General features: G+C 37.6%; 1 protein-coding gene and 1 pseudogene across 3 annotated transcripts in view; one reads left to right on the top strand and one right to left on the bottom strand.

Annotated features, from left to right (window-relative positions):
* TAB2 (TGF-beta activated kinase 1 (MAP3K7) binding protein 2) overlaps nucleotides 1-17,619 on the bottom strand; it is a 90,863-nt gene that overhangs the window by 43,184 nt on the left and 30,060 nt on the right. For 2 of the 3 annotated variants that reach the window (XM_019425020.2, XM_019425018.2), the window contains one exon: nucleotides 3,809-3,999. The exons of the other annotated variant lie outside the window; for it this stretch is intronic. In XM_019425020.2, the coding sequence (XP_019280565.1) occupies nucleotides 3,809-3,910 (102 nt within the window). In that variant the 5' untranslated portion in view covers nucleotides 3,911-3,999. The remainder of the gene's footprint in view (nucleotides 1-3,808; nucleotides 4,000-17,619) is intronic. 3 annotated transcript variants of the gene reach the window in all.
* Nucleotides 8,193-8,570, top strand: LOC128777763 (60S ribosomal protein L30-like; annotated as a pseudogene).

Raw genomic sequence — 17,619 nt, forward strand, 5'->3', positions numbered from 1 at the left:
ATATGCAAATCTGCATTCTCTTCAAAGCTACAAAAAGGTCTGACTCATTATTTCCAGTTCCTCTTTCATTTTTCCTCAAGCTTCTTACATAGACACAGAGATTACAGATAGTGTCAAAATATCCTCTGTGATCATCCTTCTCTAACTGATTCATTCACTCCTTCAACCAATTTACTGAACTTCCCTTAGGCAAACAGAAAGAAATACAATTACTGCTAAGGATCTCCTGGTCTGGTAGAGGAAATTAATGTGTTCACAAACCGAATACAGAATGATAGGTGTAGGGATAAGGACTATGGGCAGAGGTCACCTGAGAAGACTTCACCTAAGGATATGTATGGTACTTAATATTAAGTCTTACAAACACTAAATAAACACTACTTAATGCATTACTGTTAGAATAGCAAATTTTAAACTTATAGATTCAATTGTCATTTTAAGAGAACTGAAAAACTCAGTTAAAAAAAGGAAGTCAGGGTGTTAACGATGCAGTATTTTTACACCATTCTAATATTTAATTAACAAATATAAATTTTAAAGATATGAATTATACCTGCTGATAATATTGTCATCTTAGAGAATCCACAGCACAAGGAAATGATACAGGTAGTTCCAAACAGAGGAATCTGAACAGTCAATAAAGTCAAGAAAAGAACAGTAGATATTTCTGTCCTTAAGAAGCAAGATGTTTGGGGTGCCTGGGTGGTTCAGTCAGTTGAGTGTCTGACTTTGGCTCAGGTCATGATCTCGTGGTTCGTGGGTTCGAGCCCCGCATCGGTCTCTGTGCTGACAGCACAGAGCCTGGAGCCTGCCTCGGATTCTGTGTCTCCCTCTCTCTGTCCCTTCCCCACTTGTGCTCTGTCTCTCTCTCAAAAATAAGTATAAAAAAAAAAAAAGAAGAAGCAAGATGTTTAAGAGCATGTAAACATAGTGGCAGCATGGCATGATCCTTTGACGACTAATTTCTTCTATTTTCTTTACCGTGTTTTTTTCTATCGAGGAAAGTTCTGAACCAGTGTATTTATTACAGGGAGGTTCCCTCCAGAGGAAGGACAGAAGCCTACCCAATTGGGAAAGGGACAGCAGCTCCCAAAAGAAGAGGCTGTTATCAAATAAGAGGTGTTTAGAAGTACATTTAGAGGTAGCTAAATTTACTTTTACAGTTTAAAAATATCTCCCCAAATTTGGGAAGATGTGCACCCTAGCTGTGCTTTCAGAGGAGCTCTCCCCATCCCTTTCTTTTAACATTTCTTGTTCTAGCACATACAAATTACATTATTTGGATGCCCGGAATGATCATCAACTCAATTTAGAAGAATGTGATCTGTCACATGGGTAATTTGCAAGCAAAACCGATTTCATTTCAGTTATCATTAGGTGTTAGGAAGCTTGCCTTCGGGCAGTTTGCTTTGTGAAACCAGATTAACATGGTAAAAGTGTTACTACTGGGCCCCTAAAAGGAATTCAAAATCATTTATTTTCTATTTTTTGGTAAAGTTGAATACATGCTTACTGGCTACATTTTTAAAAAATTGGCAGTTCTTTCATATCAAGTCTTGTAACATTTTATTGAAGAAATTGTATTATTTTTCTATTTTTCAATGACTTATTGAACTCTTTCAGCATAGGGTTATTTTATTATCTCAGTATAGGGTTATTTTATTACAAAAATCCATTTGAAAAGTTAGAAAGAGGTACCTGGATTCTAGGGGGAAACACACCCCACTATCTCTGCTCCTCCCCATACTTTCTTTAACTTCTGACTCTACTCTTGGTACTTTTTTTTCCTTTTCCTTTTTTTCTTTTACGTATTATATCAATGAATGCGGACTACTGATTCATTCACCAAATATTTATTATAGGTCTTCTACTATTATTATTGTTATTAGTAATGGCTGCCAAAATTTATTAAGCACTTCCTATGATTCAGCTATCCTACCAGTGGTTTTACTTTCTTTATCATATTTTTTTTTTAATTTTTTTTTTTTTTAACGTTTATTTTTGAGACAGAGAGAGACAGAGCATGAACAGGGGAGGGGCAGAGAGAGAGGGAGACACAGAATCTGAAACAGGCTCCAGGCTCTGAGCTGTCAGCACAGAGCCTGACGCGGGGCTTGAACTCACGGACCGTGAGATCATGACCTGAGCCGAAGTCAGACGCTTAACCGACCGAGCCACCCAGGCTCCCTCTTTATCATATTTAATTCACTGTGAAGTTTTTTATTCCCATTGTACAGTTAGGAAAATGAGGGCCAGAGAGGTTAATTAAATTACTGTTAGTAACTGTCAAAACTTGAACTCAAATCTGTTTATCACCCCAAACATATGTTATTTTTTTATTATTTATTTAAAAAATCTATTATTTATTTACTTATTTATTTTCCCCCAATTTTACTAAGGTATGATTGATAAATGAAAACTGTATATATTAAGGTTGTACAATGTGATTTTTAAAAAGGTGTACAATGTTATGATTTAATATAGTTATACGTTGTGAAATGATTACCACAATCAAGTTAATCAACACATTCACCACTTCACATTGTCTCTGTCTCTGTGCATTTTTTTAGTGGTGGTGAGAACACTTGAGATCCACTCTTTTTGCAGATTTCAAGTATACAATACAGTATTATTAACTCAAAACATATGCTCTTAAACACTATATTATAGAAAGAGCGAGGCATGTTCAGAGAATTCCAATCAGCTGAGGACGTCTGCAGCATAGGGTGTGAGGAGGAAGGACTGGGCAAGAGACCAGGCTGCAGAAGAAGGCAGGATTCCAGATCACAGGCCTGGTATGCCCTCTTCGCAATATATGAACTTTATTCTGAAGGGTATGAAAAAACAATCATGAGGTTTTTAAGCAGGTAAAAACATGACAAAATCTGCACTTAGAAAGACACATTGGCAGAAGTAATAAGGAGGACTGGAGAGGCCAAAACTGGATTAGGCTACAGGCAGGTAGAGCAATTAAATGTACAGATAAAAGGTGACAGAGGAGTATGAACAAAATGTAGTCACTTTATCAAGCAGATATCGAGCCTGTAAAAATTTCATACAATTTCAAACTTTTAAATTAATTTATCGAGAAAGTATGTCTGAGCCCAAATTACTTTTTTATATCTCTATTTTTAACAAGCTTGGAAAAGCAGTTTTTGATGGAGAGATTTCCAGTTTAATCAAATGAGAAGGCACACCTATCACCAAATATTTAGAATTATGGATTTCTAAGATTGTACACGCAAGAATAATGCAAACATTTATTAGATGGTTAGTGACAACTGGAAAACCTACAGATTAAATTAAAAAATATTAAAAACAAACTTTTGTCTTTAAAATTGGAACCTGAGGCATTGTTGAAGTCAAATTCCTTCATTTTACAGACAAGCAAACTAAAGTATAAAGAAGGCATATTACTTGCCAAATACGCTTGGGGGGCTCATTTAGGATCAGAACCCAAGTTTCCTGACTCCTTATTTAATGATTTCCTGACTCTCATATGAAGATCTGGAATTTTTAAAAAGTGCAGGGGAAAAGTGAAGCGAGCTCAGAGTAAGTATGGACCACGTATCAGGGCTTTATACTGGGCTCTCATTTCGTCCTCACATCTACTTCACAAGGTAGGTACTACCTGTATTCCAAAGAGCCTAAACACCTTGTTAAAGGCCACACGGCTATCAGACACCAAAGTTCATTTCTTTTCATCAGAGCACACGAGTGCCAACAGGAAGATAAGAGTTTTCTTCTAATTAAAAAAAACAACAACCCAGGTTTGTATGAATGAATGCAGAAATCATTGCACACTGACCTGTAACATGCACCTGGATACAACAACTTCAGGTACTTCAGGGAATTTTTGTCGCAGGTCATGTAAAACCTGAAAATCAATTTGGTGGCTTCCTTGGGCCATTCGTATATTGCCTGATCAGGACTATTTGTACAGTAGGCAATTCTAGGCCTTAGTGGAAATAGTACTCATCTCTTCTGTCCAAGCATTTTCTGTGAAAGAAAGAAAAAAATTTTAATGAGAACTGATTAGAGAATGAATATTGTTGTGGATTTAAAATTTCAATACACAGGGCACGTGCTTTAGTTCCTAACATTTAATATAAGTTATCAAAATAGTATTTAGTCCTACAATGTTTTCCATGTAGTTATACTATCTTTTCAATTTATGACTCCTGATGTCAAACTTTTAGATTGTTTAATCCCTATTTGTATGCCTTATAATGGCTGTGCCAAAAGGCATTTAAGAAATTACTGTCAAGGATGTCTTCCCTCATTCTTCTAAACGGGGAAAATGAGTAACATTACTGACATTTTTCTTAATAATCAGAAGAGAATCTGAGGTGAGTTATCTTATTTACTCAAAATTTTTAAAGTTTGGAACCTGATAAAGTTTGGTTCTAAACCAAACTTTAAAAATGACTTTGCATGCTTTGTCTAATAATGAGCTATATAACCCAATACATTTTCTTAATTTCCAGATATACTTAATCCTTAAATGTGTAATGAATTCATTCTCAGGGGATCAGTGGCATTTTACTCCCTCTGTTTTAATAAAATCAGTATTTTGAAATATACTATTACTTGAGGCTCACCCCCAAAGGTCTGGATTTAATTGGTTGGGGAGTGGCCTGGGCATATGGACTTCTAACACTTCCCCAAGTAATTCTAAGGTGTGGCCAAAGTTGAGAACTACCTACCTTGTTTTTTTATTCTTAATGGAAACCACGTTTAATTCTGAAAGCCCTTTTGGCATATAAATAGTACGTAAGTATATTAAACCTAAATAACATGAAAATATTTAGATATAATGCTATTTGTGTGATCATGTCATTTTATGATAAATTTAACAATAAGACAATCTCTTTGAAACGGGTTTCTTATCTGTTGTATTTCTCATTTAACCTTGCTAACTAACATAAGCTTAAAAAATACAAACCTATAAACTCCATCAATATAGGAATTAGGTCTCTTTTGTTCCCTTCATGTAGCTAGCACCGTGTAAGCACTGTTCAGCATAACAGTAGATATTAAAATATTTTTTATTAAATTTAGTTATGGTAGAACTTCTGAGTCTTCCACAGAATATATAGACATCATGCATAGTAAAGCCTTTTAGCTTTTTATTATCATTTAATTAAATTCCTTAATTGTTTCGTCTCTGTGATTTCAGCTTAGTTATGTCACACAGGTAAAAATTACAATGGGTTATAGGAGAAAAGAGGAGTACTGAAAATTAGTAAATGGTATTTTAAAATAGCTTAAGGGGTGATAAATGAGCTACAACACTGCTCAACTTGAGCTAGCCTCCCTTGACCTCACTCCAGCCATCAGCTCATTTCTCTGCCCCTTCCCTCTTCTGGGCTAAAACTCCTGGAAAGGAAGGGTTGTTTGTACCTAAGTGTCTTCCCTTTCTCCCTCCTAATCTCTTTTAGCCTACACAATCAGGCTTTCGCAGTTTTTCTCCACTGAAACTATACTTCTCAAAGCTGCCGCAGGCCTTCAGGCTGTCAGACCTCTTGAGCAGTCCCCAGTCCTCAGCTAACCACAGCCGAGGACCCAGTCAACCAATCTCCTCCTTTGAACAAGTTCCTCACTTGGCTTCTGAGGTTTCTACTCTTCTGGTTTTTCTCCTACCTGCTGGCAGCTCCTTCTCAGTTTTGTCAGATCCTCTTCCTTTCCTGCACATCTAGATGTTGGTGGACAATGGAGTTCGATCTAGGGTTTCTTTTCAACTAAACCTACACTCCTCCGCAGTGTAATTTCATCCAAATTTACCGCTTTAAACAGAGGCATTTGTATCTCCAATGTCAAGGGAGCGCTCTCCCTTGAGTTCCACACTAATCTAGCCAATTACCTGCCTGACATCTCCTTCTGGACATCTAAAACTCACTTCAAACTTACTATGTCCAAAAGGAAACTCTTAATTTCCCCCCTTTCAAGCCAATCCTTTCGCAGTCTTTTTCATCTCAGTAAATGGTGCCATCATTCATCCAGTTGATCCTTCTTTCAGATCCCAGATCTAATCCATCATCAAGTCTTGTTGGCTGGATCTGTAAAATAATATTCTGAATCTGACCACTTTCTCCCACCTCTGTTACTGCTCTTGTCCAAGCCACCACTGTAATTCACACAGACTGCCACTGCAAAGGTCTCTTACTGTTTCGTCCCTTGCCTTCATTTTCTGTTCCCCCTCTGCCCCTCATTCTATCGAGGGATCTTTATGAAAAGAAAACCAGAGCAAAATCCCCTGCTCAGTCCTACAACACGAGGCCTGTGGCTAACTACCACCCCTCAGACTTCACCTTCTACCATTCTAGCCCCCTCGGTTCTGGTTAGTTCTCAAAAAAGCCACTCTTTCCTCCCTTATGGTTTTTGCACCACTGCTCCTTCTGCCTGGAACATTTTACCCTCAGATACTTGCATGGCCCCCTTTCTTAATTCATTAACATCTCTGCTGGAATGTCACTTCCTCAGAGACAGTAGCTTCCTTGCCCAATCTCTCAAGAATAAAGCCACAAGTCTCCTCCTCACATCCTCACACCCTACTTTTCTTCATAGCGTGTCAATACCTGATATGTATTTATTTATTTATTTTCCATCTATCTGCAAAATGGTAACTCCACAGGATCAAGAACTTTGAAATTCACTGCTATACCCACCTCAGGACCTAGGTCAAACATGCAACATTTGCTGCATGAAATGAAAGTTTTACTGTATGGTTTCTTCACATTACTTTGCTTCTAAAACACTTTTCAAATGATCTAGATTTGGAAATTTTTGCACAATTTGAGGGAGAGGCAAATAAATGAATTTTCAGTCTAATTCAGGACCACCTTTATTAGAAGAGGATGAATCATGAAAATAAATTTCAACTTATCCCATTATTAAAACATAAAGTTCCCAAATTCTTTGAAAAAATCTTATCACACTTGCTTTTCTAATAAAGACCATCAAGTACACAAACAACAAAATTTTTCATATGTACAACTGTATTTCAGGGATTTCATTTCCTGTAATGGCTGAATGGCTCCTACTAGATCATTTCTCTCATAAACACTATAAACACTAGACAGAGTATAAAAACAACTACATGAAAGCAGTAATAGAGATGGTGGGGAGGAGAAGGAGTCAGTACTTAGAAGGTTAACAGCATGGGGTGATTTTCCATTTTTTTTAGTGGCGTTTAGCCAGAGAGCAGGCCTCGGCTGGTTCGGGTGGCTAAAACCTAGACAGAAAACCTACAGCCGTACCAGCTTAATGAACCAAAGGGTAGACTCTGGCATACCCACAACAGCTGAAAACCTAGTAAGTAAATCACAGCAAGGAGAGAAGCACCAAATCCTATGTATAAATTCTGCACACATCTCTGATCCCCAAACTACACACATGTGAGATTCCAAGCAGCCCAGCCAAAGCTAAAATAACTGAGATTTCAGAGTTTGAAGCTGGGAGTTCAGCCAAGTTAACTGCCTCCTAAAGCAAGCAAGCAAGGAAGGAAACCAACCAAACATCAATACTCACTACTGAAGGCACACAATAGAATCCAGAGTCTCTACATGCCATTCATAAGAAACAGGAAAAACTGACCCATACTCAAGAGAAAGGGCAACCAAGGGAGACCAAGCCCAAGATGACCCAGGTGCTAGAAGTAGCACATAAGGATTTTAAAGCAGCTATTTTAACGATGCTTAAAGATGTAAGGACACACATGCTTGGATTTCAGCAAAAAACCACTCCCCTGAAACCCCAAAAAACCAAAAAGCCAGAAACTATATTCTTTTAAAAAAGAGAACCAAACATAACTTCAAAAAGTGAAAAATAAATGTCTGAGATAAATTCACTGGGTGGATTCCCCATATATCGGAAACGACAGAATAGTCGGTAAACTCGAAGACAAAGCAATAGAAATTATTCACACCCAAGGGATGGAGAATAAAAAAATGACTGAGGGTGGGGTGGGGTCAGGTAGGTGAGGGTAGGAAGAGAACCTAAGGGTAAATATCAAAAAGTCTAAGGTACTTGTAACTGGAGATCCAGAAGGATAAAGGAGAGAGAATGGGGTAGAAAAAACTATTTGAAGAGTAGTGGCTAAAGATTTCCCCAAGTTAGTTAAGACTTTGGTCACCTTCTCAGACATGTGTGGCTGCTATTGGTCAGGGGTCATCCCACACAGCAGGCAGAAGATGGTGGCTGCAACACCATCCAGAACATGATGGCCGGAGTCCATCAACTCTAGGCTCCAACTCCTCATGAAAAGTGGGAAGTCCTTGCTGGGGTTGGAGAAGACTCTAAAAATGACCAGACAAGGCAAGGCAAAACTAGCCAATTGGCCAACAGCTGCCCAGCCTTGAAGAAATCTGAAACAGTACTATGTCACATTGGCCAAAACTCGTGTCCGTCTCTGCAGTGGCAATACTACTGAATTGGGCACAGCATGTGGAAAATTCTGCACAGGATGCCCTGACCCAGGTGATTCTGATATCACTAGAAGCCTGTTAGAACAGACTGGTGAAAAGTATGCAGAAGTTGTCTTTAATAAAACTGGCCAGAGCTTGTTTTAAACAACAACAACAGCAGCAGCAGCAGCAGCAGCAGCAAAAAAGATCTTACTTAAGAATATCCAAGCCTAAACAGGTTAGGCTCAAAGCTTAAACAGGAAAAGCCAAGGAAGACCACGCACAGGTATAAGTGTCAAACTGCTAAAAATCAAAGACAAAGAAAATGTTGAAAGCAGCAAAAGAAATGACACAAAGGGGAACAATTCTAATAATGCTGACTTGTCATCAGAAACTGTGGACGCCAGAAAATAGTCAAATGACATAATTGAAGTGTTGAAAGAAAAAACGTCAACCCACTTTCTATATCCAGCAAAAGTAAACCTTAAGAACAAAGCAAGATAACTATTTTTAACGTAGCCTTTGGTGGTGAGTAAATAAATTTTACAACTAAGCACATTATTGAAACAAACCAATGTTAGATTCTGTATGAACTATAACGCAGCTAACTATGGGTATTTATGAGGCAACTGGATACACAGAATATTGAAAAACAGACAATCATTTAGTCTAATTAGCCACGACCCACACACTTAAGGAGTGCCTAGAACGTGCAGATACAAGTACTAGTTAATGCCCTTGCTCTCCAGGTCACAGAAATTCTTGGATTAGAGGCACATCAACACAGTTTGTAATTTAGGTAGCTATTCGAACTTGTGCACTATTTTACCTTCTGTCTGCTTCCTGCTGCCACCTCAGCCTAGCCTGTTGCTATCACATTGGTTTCGTCTCTTTCGCATTCAAAAAAGGATCAGGAAGGAGCACTGTGCATAAGGAAAAGTTGTAGAGAGCAGAGAGCAAGAAGAAGGTAGGCTCCAAGTCATGATGTGTCTTGCAGGTCATTAAAATTTGGGAGTTTTATCTTCTGAGTAATGGGAAGTCACTGAAGATTTAAGCTCAGAGGCAGGGAAGGGGACATGATGAAAAAATCATGTATGTATGAAGAATAGCTACAGAATGGAGAAAAGGGCAAAATATATGAGAAACTCAGTTTGAAAACTACTGTTGTAGTCTAGCTGGCAAATGTTAATAGCTTGTAACTACAGAAACAGCAATGGAGGCCGAGTAAAAGGAAAAACTGAAAGGATATTTAGGAAGGAAAAATGAATAGAACTTGTTGATGGATTAAATATTGGGGTGAAGAAGTAGGTGTCCACACTGCTTTCTGATCTGCTCAACTGGATGGTGGTCCCATCTACAAATGATAGAACAGGCCCAAGAAAACAAAGGGGTAGATTACGGGTTTGGTTTTGAACATGCTGAGTCTGGGGCACCTTTAAAACATCAAAATAGATGTATCACAGAGGGAGTAAGGCTATATGGGTCTAGGCTGTACACGAGTGCTACCTAAGTGGTATTAACTGTGCTGTATGTGTTTAAAGGGCTCTCTGGGCTGAGGGAGAGACTGGGAGGCCATAGAATCATGGCTACTTTCGAAGTTTAAGAACATAAAAAGGAATGAAATCTTGCCATTTGCAACAACATGGATGGTCTAGAGGGACAATACTAAGTGAAATAAGTCAGTTAGGGAAAGACAAACACCAAATGATTTCACTCATATGTTTCAATTAAGAAACAAAACGGGCAAAGAAAAAAGAAAGAAACCAAAAACCAGACTCTTAATTATAGAGACCAAACTGATGGTTGCCGGAGGGAAGGTGGGCGGAGGGACGAGTGAAATACGCTTATTGTGAGGAGGCCTAAGTAACGCGCAGAACTGCTGAGCCACTATATTGTACACCTGAAACTAATGTACCTGCATGTCAACGAAACTGGAATTAACATTTTTAAAAAAGAAGGTTAAAAAAGTATGAAGCAAAACAACCAAATCTGAGGCAGATTCTGGAGACAGTCAGTCATCTGTCTGGCTAGAAGAAAGGAGGGACAGTAGGATTAGGAAGAAGGAGTTTGGGGTGGGGGGTAGTTACAGGAGATGAGAAAGGCCTTGAGATATAAGAACACTAAAGTTTTAATATTATTATGTAAACTATCATTTATCTTTGCCCTATTCTTGCATGGTTGAATTTTACTGAAACACATTTAATTATAGTTCATGTTGAGTACCAGAAAGAAATGGAATGAAATACATAAAACTAAAATTTACTTCTCAATTGCATTAGGATTCTCTTTTAGCTTATAAGACAAGAAGGTAAGGAGGTCTTCCCATTCTAACATATATACCATCCTAAAATTTAGTTCTGGTTAATAACCTTAAGAGATGATAACTTTTTCTGTAAACAATGTAATCTTGAGTGGGAGAGGACCCCATGAAATTATCTGGCGAAAGTATACAATTTCAGAGGTTAGAGAAAAGCCTGTTGTCCAATAGACTCCTTGCTAGACTTCTCCTTTCACCTGTGTAATTTTACTTCTTAAAACTGACCCTTGACAACAAAATTCTTTACAAAAGTACTGTTATTCTCAAAGTGGAAAGACTACCTTGTTCACTGTTGTGTCCTAAATACTTAGAAAGTGTGTGCTAAGTAGTAGATGCTCAGTAAATATTTGCTGCAATAAATCTCTACATATCAGAAAATGCCTAGATTTATTTTTTTAAATAATTTTATTTATTAAGTAGGCTCCATGCCCAACGTGGGGCTTGAACTCACGACCCAAGATCAAGAGTTGCAGGCTCTACGGACTGAGCTAGCGTGCCAGAAAATGCTTGGATTTTGAAGACTAGTATAAAAAGTGGTCTCTATCTATCCAAACAAGCGTTTCCCTTACCCTCAGCTTTAAGTCGGTGCTGCTTAGTACTTATTTTGAAACTGCAAATTTGTTCCAATGCAATTGAAATAATAGGGAACAATTTGAGCGTTAGTTACCAGCTAGAAATACTAGTTGGATGCGGAAAACCACGCTCAAATGAAACAAGCTGCATGTGAATACACAAAACGTAACACACCTCAAACATCCGCCAGCCGCCTCAGCTGGCCGTATCAGCATGCGGCCCCACCTAGCCATATCTTGTGTTACAACTTTCCTTCTGATTTCAGAAAACCCTTCTTTGACCACTTCAGGATAACAAATTGCCACATCTATGCTCACTTCCATAAGCCAACTGCAGATCTTTTTCAAAGTACCATATTTGTTTGTACGTTATAGGAGTACACATTTCTTAGTCATTTAACATGGGTAAAACTATACTGTCATTTTTTTAAGGATCCTATCTTTTTTAAAATGTTCTCTGATAAAGTTTTTGAGTGTTGTATCTGGAACTCCACTTTTTCCATAAACCCTGTGGCTTTTCTTTTTCATGATTTGCATAGCATGGTGATTTTTAGAAACACAGATGTTAAATTTTAACAGAACTGTCTGAACTGCAAAGCCCCCCTGACCTTAACAACTGTGAACAGTAACTTCCCCAGGATGACTACTGGGAAGGCAGAATGTTTTAACTTATCTATTTGGTTGTCAAAATGATGTTAATAGTTTCTTATAACTGATTATAATTTGTGTCTTTTCTGTGGATTGGCTGACATTACCAGACTGTGCAGTGAGTTATTCTTAAAGAGTATCATAGAACGAAGCATTGATATACAGTTAGAATAGCTGGATGGTGCTACAATTTTTAAAATTAAAGTTAAAGCAAATTTTGAAACCTTTAGTCCCAATAAGATTTCAGAATTAAACCTTAAAAATAAAGAAATCTATTCCATGCCTAATCATACACACACTATTCTAAATACCTTTTACTTTACTCATGCATTATCTAAGTATCTCATCAAATGCCAGTTAGGTAACAGTTGATGCACTTCACATTTGATTAACCTCAAAAGAATTTACAAATGTCATTAATTAAACATAAAAACTTTCAAAAAAATTTTAACAGCAAATTATTGGAGTTATATTTCTTGGAGCATGATATGACAACTTTACTAAGGCAAAGCAAACTCCTTCCCCCTCCCCCACCCCCCCCCACCCCCCACCAATCTATAATATCAAGTTATTTTCCTAAGAGTTAAAAAATGCAAGAATTGTAGCCATGTAATCAAAATCTAAAATTCAAATACTATCACTGTTTAAGACTAAAAATAAGAATCATAATCCCTCTTTAGCATAAATTTTAGCATGAAAGAATTGTAATACTGAAACACTTTACATAGATAGCTAGTTATTTGCAAAAGTAACAGTAAACATACCAAATCAGTCATCTAAATGCTACATAAAGTTAGCTATCATGTTCAGCTTTTATGTTATTTAAAAGCTTGAAAGGAGCAAGGGACTGGTAGCAGAAAATGGATTTCTCAACTTCATAACGCTGCAATAATTTACTTTGTAAAAGAAAAAGTTAACACTAATGGCTGAAGTACATAATGATCTATACTTCCTTCTCTAAGCAAGAAAACTTCCCGACTTTTTCATTTACTACATTGCCTCAAGTCCATGAATGTTGGCCATTCCTTATGGATAAAAGTCTTACCAGTTTTAAGTTCTTCTAAAGGAATGTGCAAGTCAGCCACACTTGGCAATTTATGTACTGTGGTTTTGTGGTGAGTGCTACCATTTTCTAAGGATCAAGAAAAGTGCAATAAATCTAAGACAGAATGGTTATAATTCATCAAAACATATTATATAACTAACTACCTTGTGTGTATTTTCCAATTCATATCTCACTATTTTTTTCCAATACATTAGGGCTTTAAGATGGAGACAAAGTTATTTTTCAGTGCTCCCTTTTCCCTGTAATTTTTGGATAATCCATCCTGTGCATAAATATCTTGGAAAGAAAACATGATATAAATAAATGATATGACAAGAAGCTCCTATTATGGGTAAAAGGGAAAAAGAGAGGATAAAAGAAAATGAAAGCACTTGGAAGTACCAGTTTGCATCTTGTATCAACCATCAACATTTAGAACGAACCAATGAACTCAGTGGCATGTGAAAATTATAATAATCTGGTTAAAATATTAATCTAAAATGGCATCTTTATATGCAGATTAAGAGAAAGTTATGAGAAGTTTTATCAACTGATCCCTGTGCAGTTCTAATCACTTACTTGGCCCCACGCTTTCTTTTTGTTCATCTCATATAATTTTGCCCATCTTCCTTCTAATGTCATGGCCCTCAGCTGACTTCTCCCCAAAGTGGACTTCTGGCTGCCTGGTAGATGTATGCATGTGTGTGTGTTATAGCACAGGGCACAGGTCGATTATGTTCATGAGTTAGACACAGTGTAAATGGACAATTAGTCTTTTCTTCAATTTTAATTTTTTGCATGTTTATTTAATTTTGGGGGTAGAGAGAGAGAAGGAGAGAGAGAATGAGCAGGGGAGGGACAGAGAGAGAGGGAGACATAATCTGAAGCAGGCTCCAGGCTCTGAGCTGTCAGCACAGAGCCTGACATGGGGCTCGAACCCACCAACTGTGAGATCATGACCTGAGCCGAAGTCAGGGGGCTGAACCGACTGAGCCACCCAGGCTCCCCATTAGTGCTTTCGTAATAACTACTAAAATGTTTTACTATCTAACGAAAAGTTAAATTGGCAATTTGAAAATTATACACATACACTTGATTGGTAATACAACCGTGGTTAATAGAGACTGCTAAGCCTGCTAATGGAGAAAATATATACAAATCTATATGTAAAGACCAACATTTAAATAAAATATTTCATTACTAGATTATTCAGAACCTTAAAAGGAAATCACAGAGAATTCAAAAGAGCAAAGTTAAAATTGGAAAGGCAATATTAAATGAATCGTTTCTAAAATACAACACCATGCTGTAATTTTGTTTAGTATGTGCCAGTGTTTCAATCTAACACTGTGAAACTGTTGTATATAGTTGGCTATTTGTCTTGTTATAGTTATGGTGAATGGATTTTTTATTAGATGGTCAAGAATAATCTCAGAACTATACAGAAACTTTTATCAGCAAATTTATTATATACAAATCTATTTCACAAATCTCTAAATTAGACACCCTTAGAGAATATTCAATTTAATATTTTTAGTTGTATAACATAATCAAATAAAGAAACAGAAATCACATCCTACAAACACCTATTCATAAATCTGCAGCAAAGTCTTTCCTAACTAAGTAGGAAATCTGAACTGTAAAAATATATTAAAGTGATCTTCTACTTAACATTTTTATTTATGACATAACCCATTTTCTAATTTATCATTTTTATATTTTTTCATATGTACATTTTTCATATGTAGTTTTTCATATATCTCAAACTTTGTTGAGTGCCTGCTACTTACTCTACACCATAGTGGGTGCTGAAAGTATTAAAATTAATAAAAGCACAGTTGCTTATGTTCCAGAAATTTACATTTTAGGGGTGCCTAGGTGGCTCAGTCGGTTAAGCCTCTGACTTTGGCTCAGATCATGATCTCATGGTCCGTGCGTTTGAACCCTGCATCAGGCTCTGTGCTGACAGCTCAGAGCCTGGAGCCTGCTTCAGACCCTCTGTCCCCCCTTTTCTGCCCCTCCCCTGCTCGTACTCTGTCAATCTCCCTCTCTCAAAAATAAATAAACATTAAAAAATTTTTTTTAATTTACATTTTAGTAGGGGAAAACAAACATTCGACAAATAAATGTAATAATGGATACAGATATAATATGCAGTAAACAGCAGAAATGAAGGAGGGACCAGCCAATTCTAGGAGAAGGGGAGGATTTAAGGAAAGGATTCATTAAACAAGGGGACACCTACGCTGGGTCTTGGAAGATAAAATGTGTTCTCTTGGACAGGTGAGAGGGAAAGAGTAACTCAGGCATAGGTAGTTGCCTAGGGAAAGACCAACGGGGTGAAGCAGCATGGCAAGTTCAGGAAACCGTAAGGAGCTGGCTAATGCTGACCTGCGGGGGGTGAGACTCACAAGGAGACAGCGTGACAAAAGACGAGGCTGAAGAAGTGGGGTAAGGAGGGGCACGTCACAGAAGATTTTCATTGCTCTCTGCATCATGCATGCTGCCTCCCACAAGTCAGCAAAAACATGCCTCTCACTTTCTCCGTTCAGGTCATTTATCTCTGAAGCTCCAGGCCCTGCCACAAGACCTACCACTATGCCCCAGCACACAGCAACAAGTACTCTGTGCCATTTACAGGTGTACAAGCTGCAGTGAAGGTCAAGGGAAGAAGTGCCTAAAACTGAGGAACTGAAGAAAGGCAGGAAAAATGTCACAAAGAATGTCGTGCTTGAGCTTAGGAATTACAGAGGAATAATAAAGGTCTCGCAGGAAGGATATCCCTGACAACTGTTTGTGTTGAGGGAAAGGCCACGAAAGAACACGATAAATTAGAAGAATTACAGCTGAGTAGAGTAGAAAAATGAGTGAAGTTTGAAAAGGTGGGAAAGTTTCAGTGAAAAATGTACAGATTCCAGATAATGTAGAAAATAGATCTGCGAAAATTCTACGGGCCTAACGACTTTTTGGCTCACCTTCATTTCTAGGATCCACTCTATAAACGTTGCGACTACAAGCCAGGCAATGTGCTTTAAATATGCAAAGATAAGTAAAATATAGTTCCTGCTTTTGAGAAGATTATAATCTAGCAGAATTCAGATTTATATTGGGACTTCCTACCAGCACATGTCTATTATCTCACCTTATCCTCCCCACATGTGAGGCACAGAGGACAGCTGTTATATTCCTTTTAACTGAGGAGCATCATGGAGAGAGACACTGAGACATCTATACACACACTTCCCACCAAGTTAGTCTGCAAGGCCAGCTGTGCACAACTGTGGTGTCACCCCCCACTGCGACTGCAGTCGGCTGTGAGGCAGGCTGAATGAAGTCTGTTGCAGATAATAAAGAACCAGAGGTCTCTTTACATAAATTAGAGCATCTCATCTAGAGACAAACACATGTGTTTCAAGAGGAGCAGAAAGTCACCTCCTTAGTGTGTATTACTAAAAACAACTGCTACTGGCAAGTGAATAAGTAAATTACTGTATAGCAACACTAATGAATACCAAGTAGCTGTGTGTGTGTTTGTGTGTGTGTTTGTGTGTGTGTGTTTTGGTGGAATAAGATATCGAAATAATTAAATGGAAAGAGAAGATTTTAATGAATGAAAAAAGTAAGAGGCAGAATCTGTGTATTTAAAAAAGGGATACAAAGATGTATTTTAAAAAGATATTTTGTATGTATCTACAGGAAAGACTCTGAAAGAATATACACTTATTTTGGAGAGGGAGCGAGGCCAGGTAAAAGGTTACATGGATGGAATATGGTCCATCAGTATTTGTATTCTGATACCTGAGCAGGAGAGTAAGAGTAGAATAATTTGAAAATACCTATACTTAGCCAACTATATGTACTCTAAGATAACTTAAAGCCTATGTTATCTATGCTGAGACTGTTACTGTTCTAGTTAACAGCTACAACAATTAACAATCTTCCAGATGTTTGACAAGATGAGATCTACAGTTACATTTTGATTTAAACGTTACATACAGGCTGTATGTTTAGGTGTACGACTAGCCCTATGCTCAGTCCCGTTAAAACAAAAAAGCCAGGTCCCTTTGATTTTCAACCAAAGGCTAACTCAACGTGAACTAATACTGAGTTACTCTCAAACGGAGTAAGAAATACTCATCCACCAATGAGATGGTTTAATTGTTTAAAAGAGGTAGGGGGTTGTAGAAAAAGAGGTTTAATGTTACTATCTTAAGCCTGAGTCCCTCAATAAACACAATACTTTTATAGAAAGTTATAACACATAAAGGTGGACAAGAACACTTTTCTCTAAGTTTACAGTGTAAACGCTATGGTTCAGCATTACTGGTTCACCATTATTATGGGCCAGGTCCTATGCTAAATGCCTAACGTGTGTCATTTCAGTTACTTCGCACATTCCTGTAGTAAGGATTAAATGAGAAACTGCAGGAAAAACTCTTCACACGTTTGGCACATATAACAATAAATGTCCTTAATGAGGTACCACTACTGCTAAAATCTAACTTCATCAAGACAATTACTCTAATACAGTTAGCTTTTCAAAAGACTCACGGACTTAAGTGCACCAAGGCTAAGAAATCTTCAGTGGATACCCATTCCCTGCTACTGAATTAAGTCCAAAATCTTTCACCT

This window comes from Panthera pardus, unplaced genomic scaffold (assembly GCF_024362965.1).
Source record: "Panthera pardus isolate Hobbes unplaced genomic scaffold, ASM2436296v1 HiC_scaffold_17, whole genome shotgun sequence".
NCBI lineage: Eukaryota > Metazoa > Chordata > Mammalia > Carnivora > Felidae > Panthera > Panthera pardus.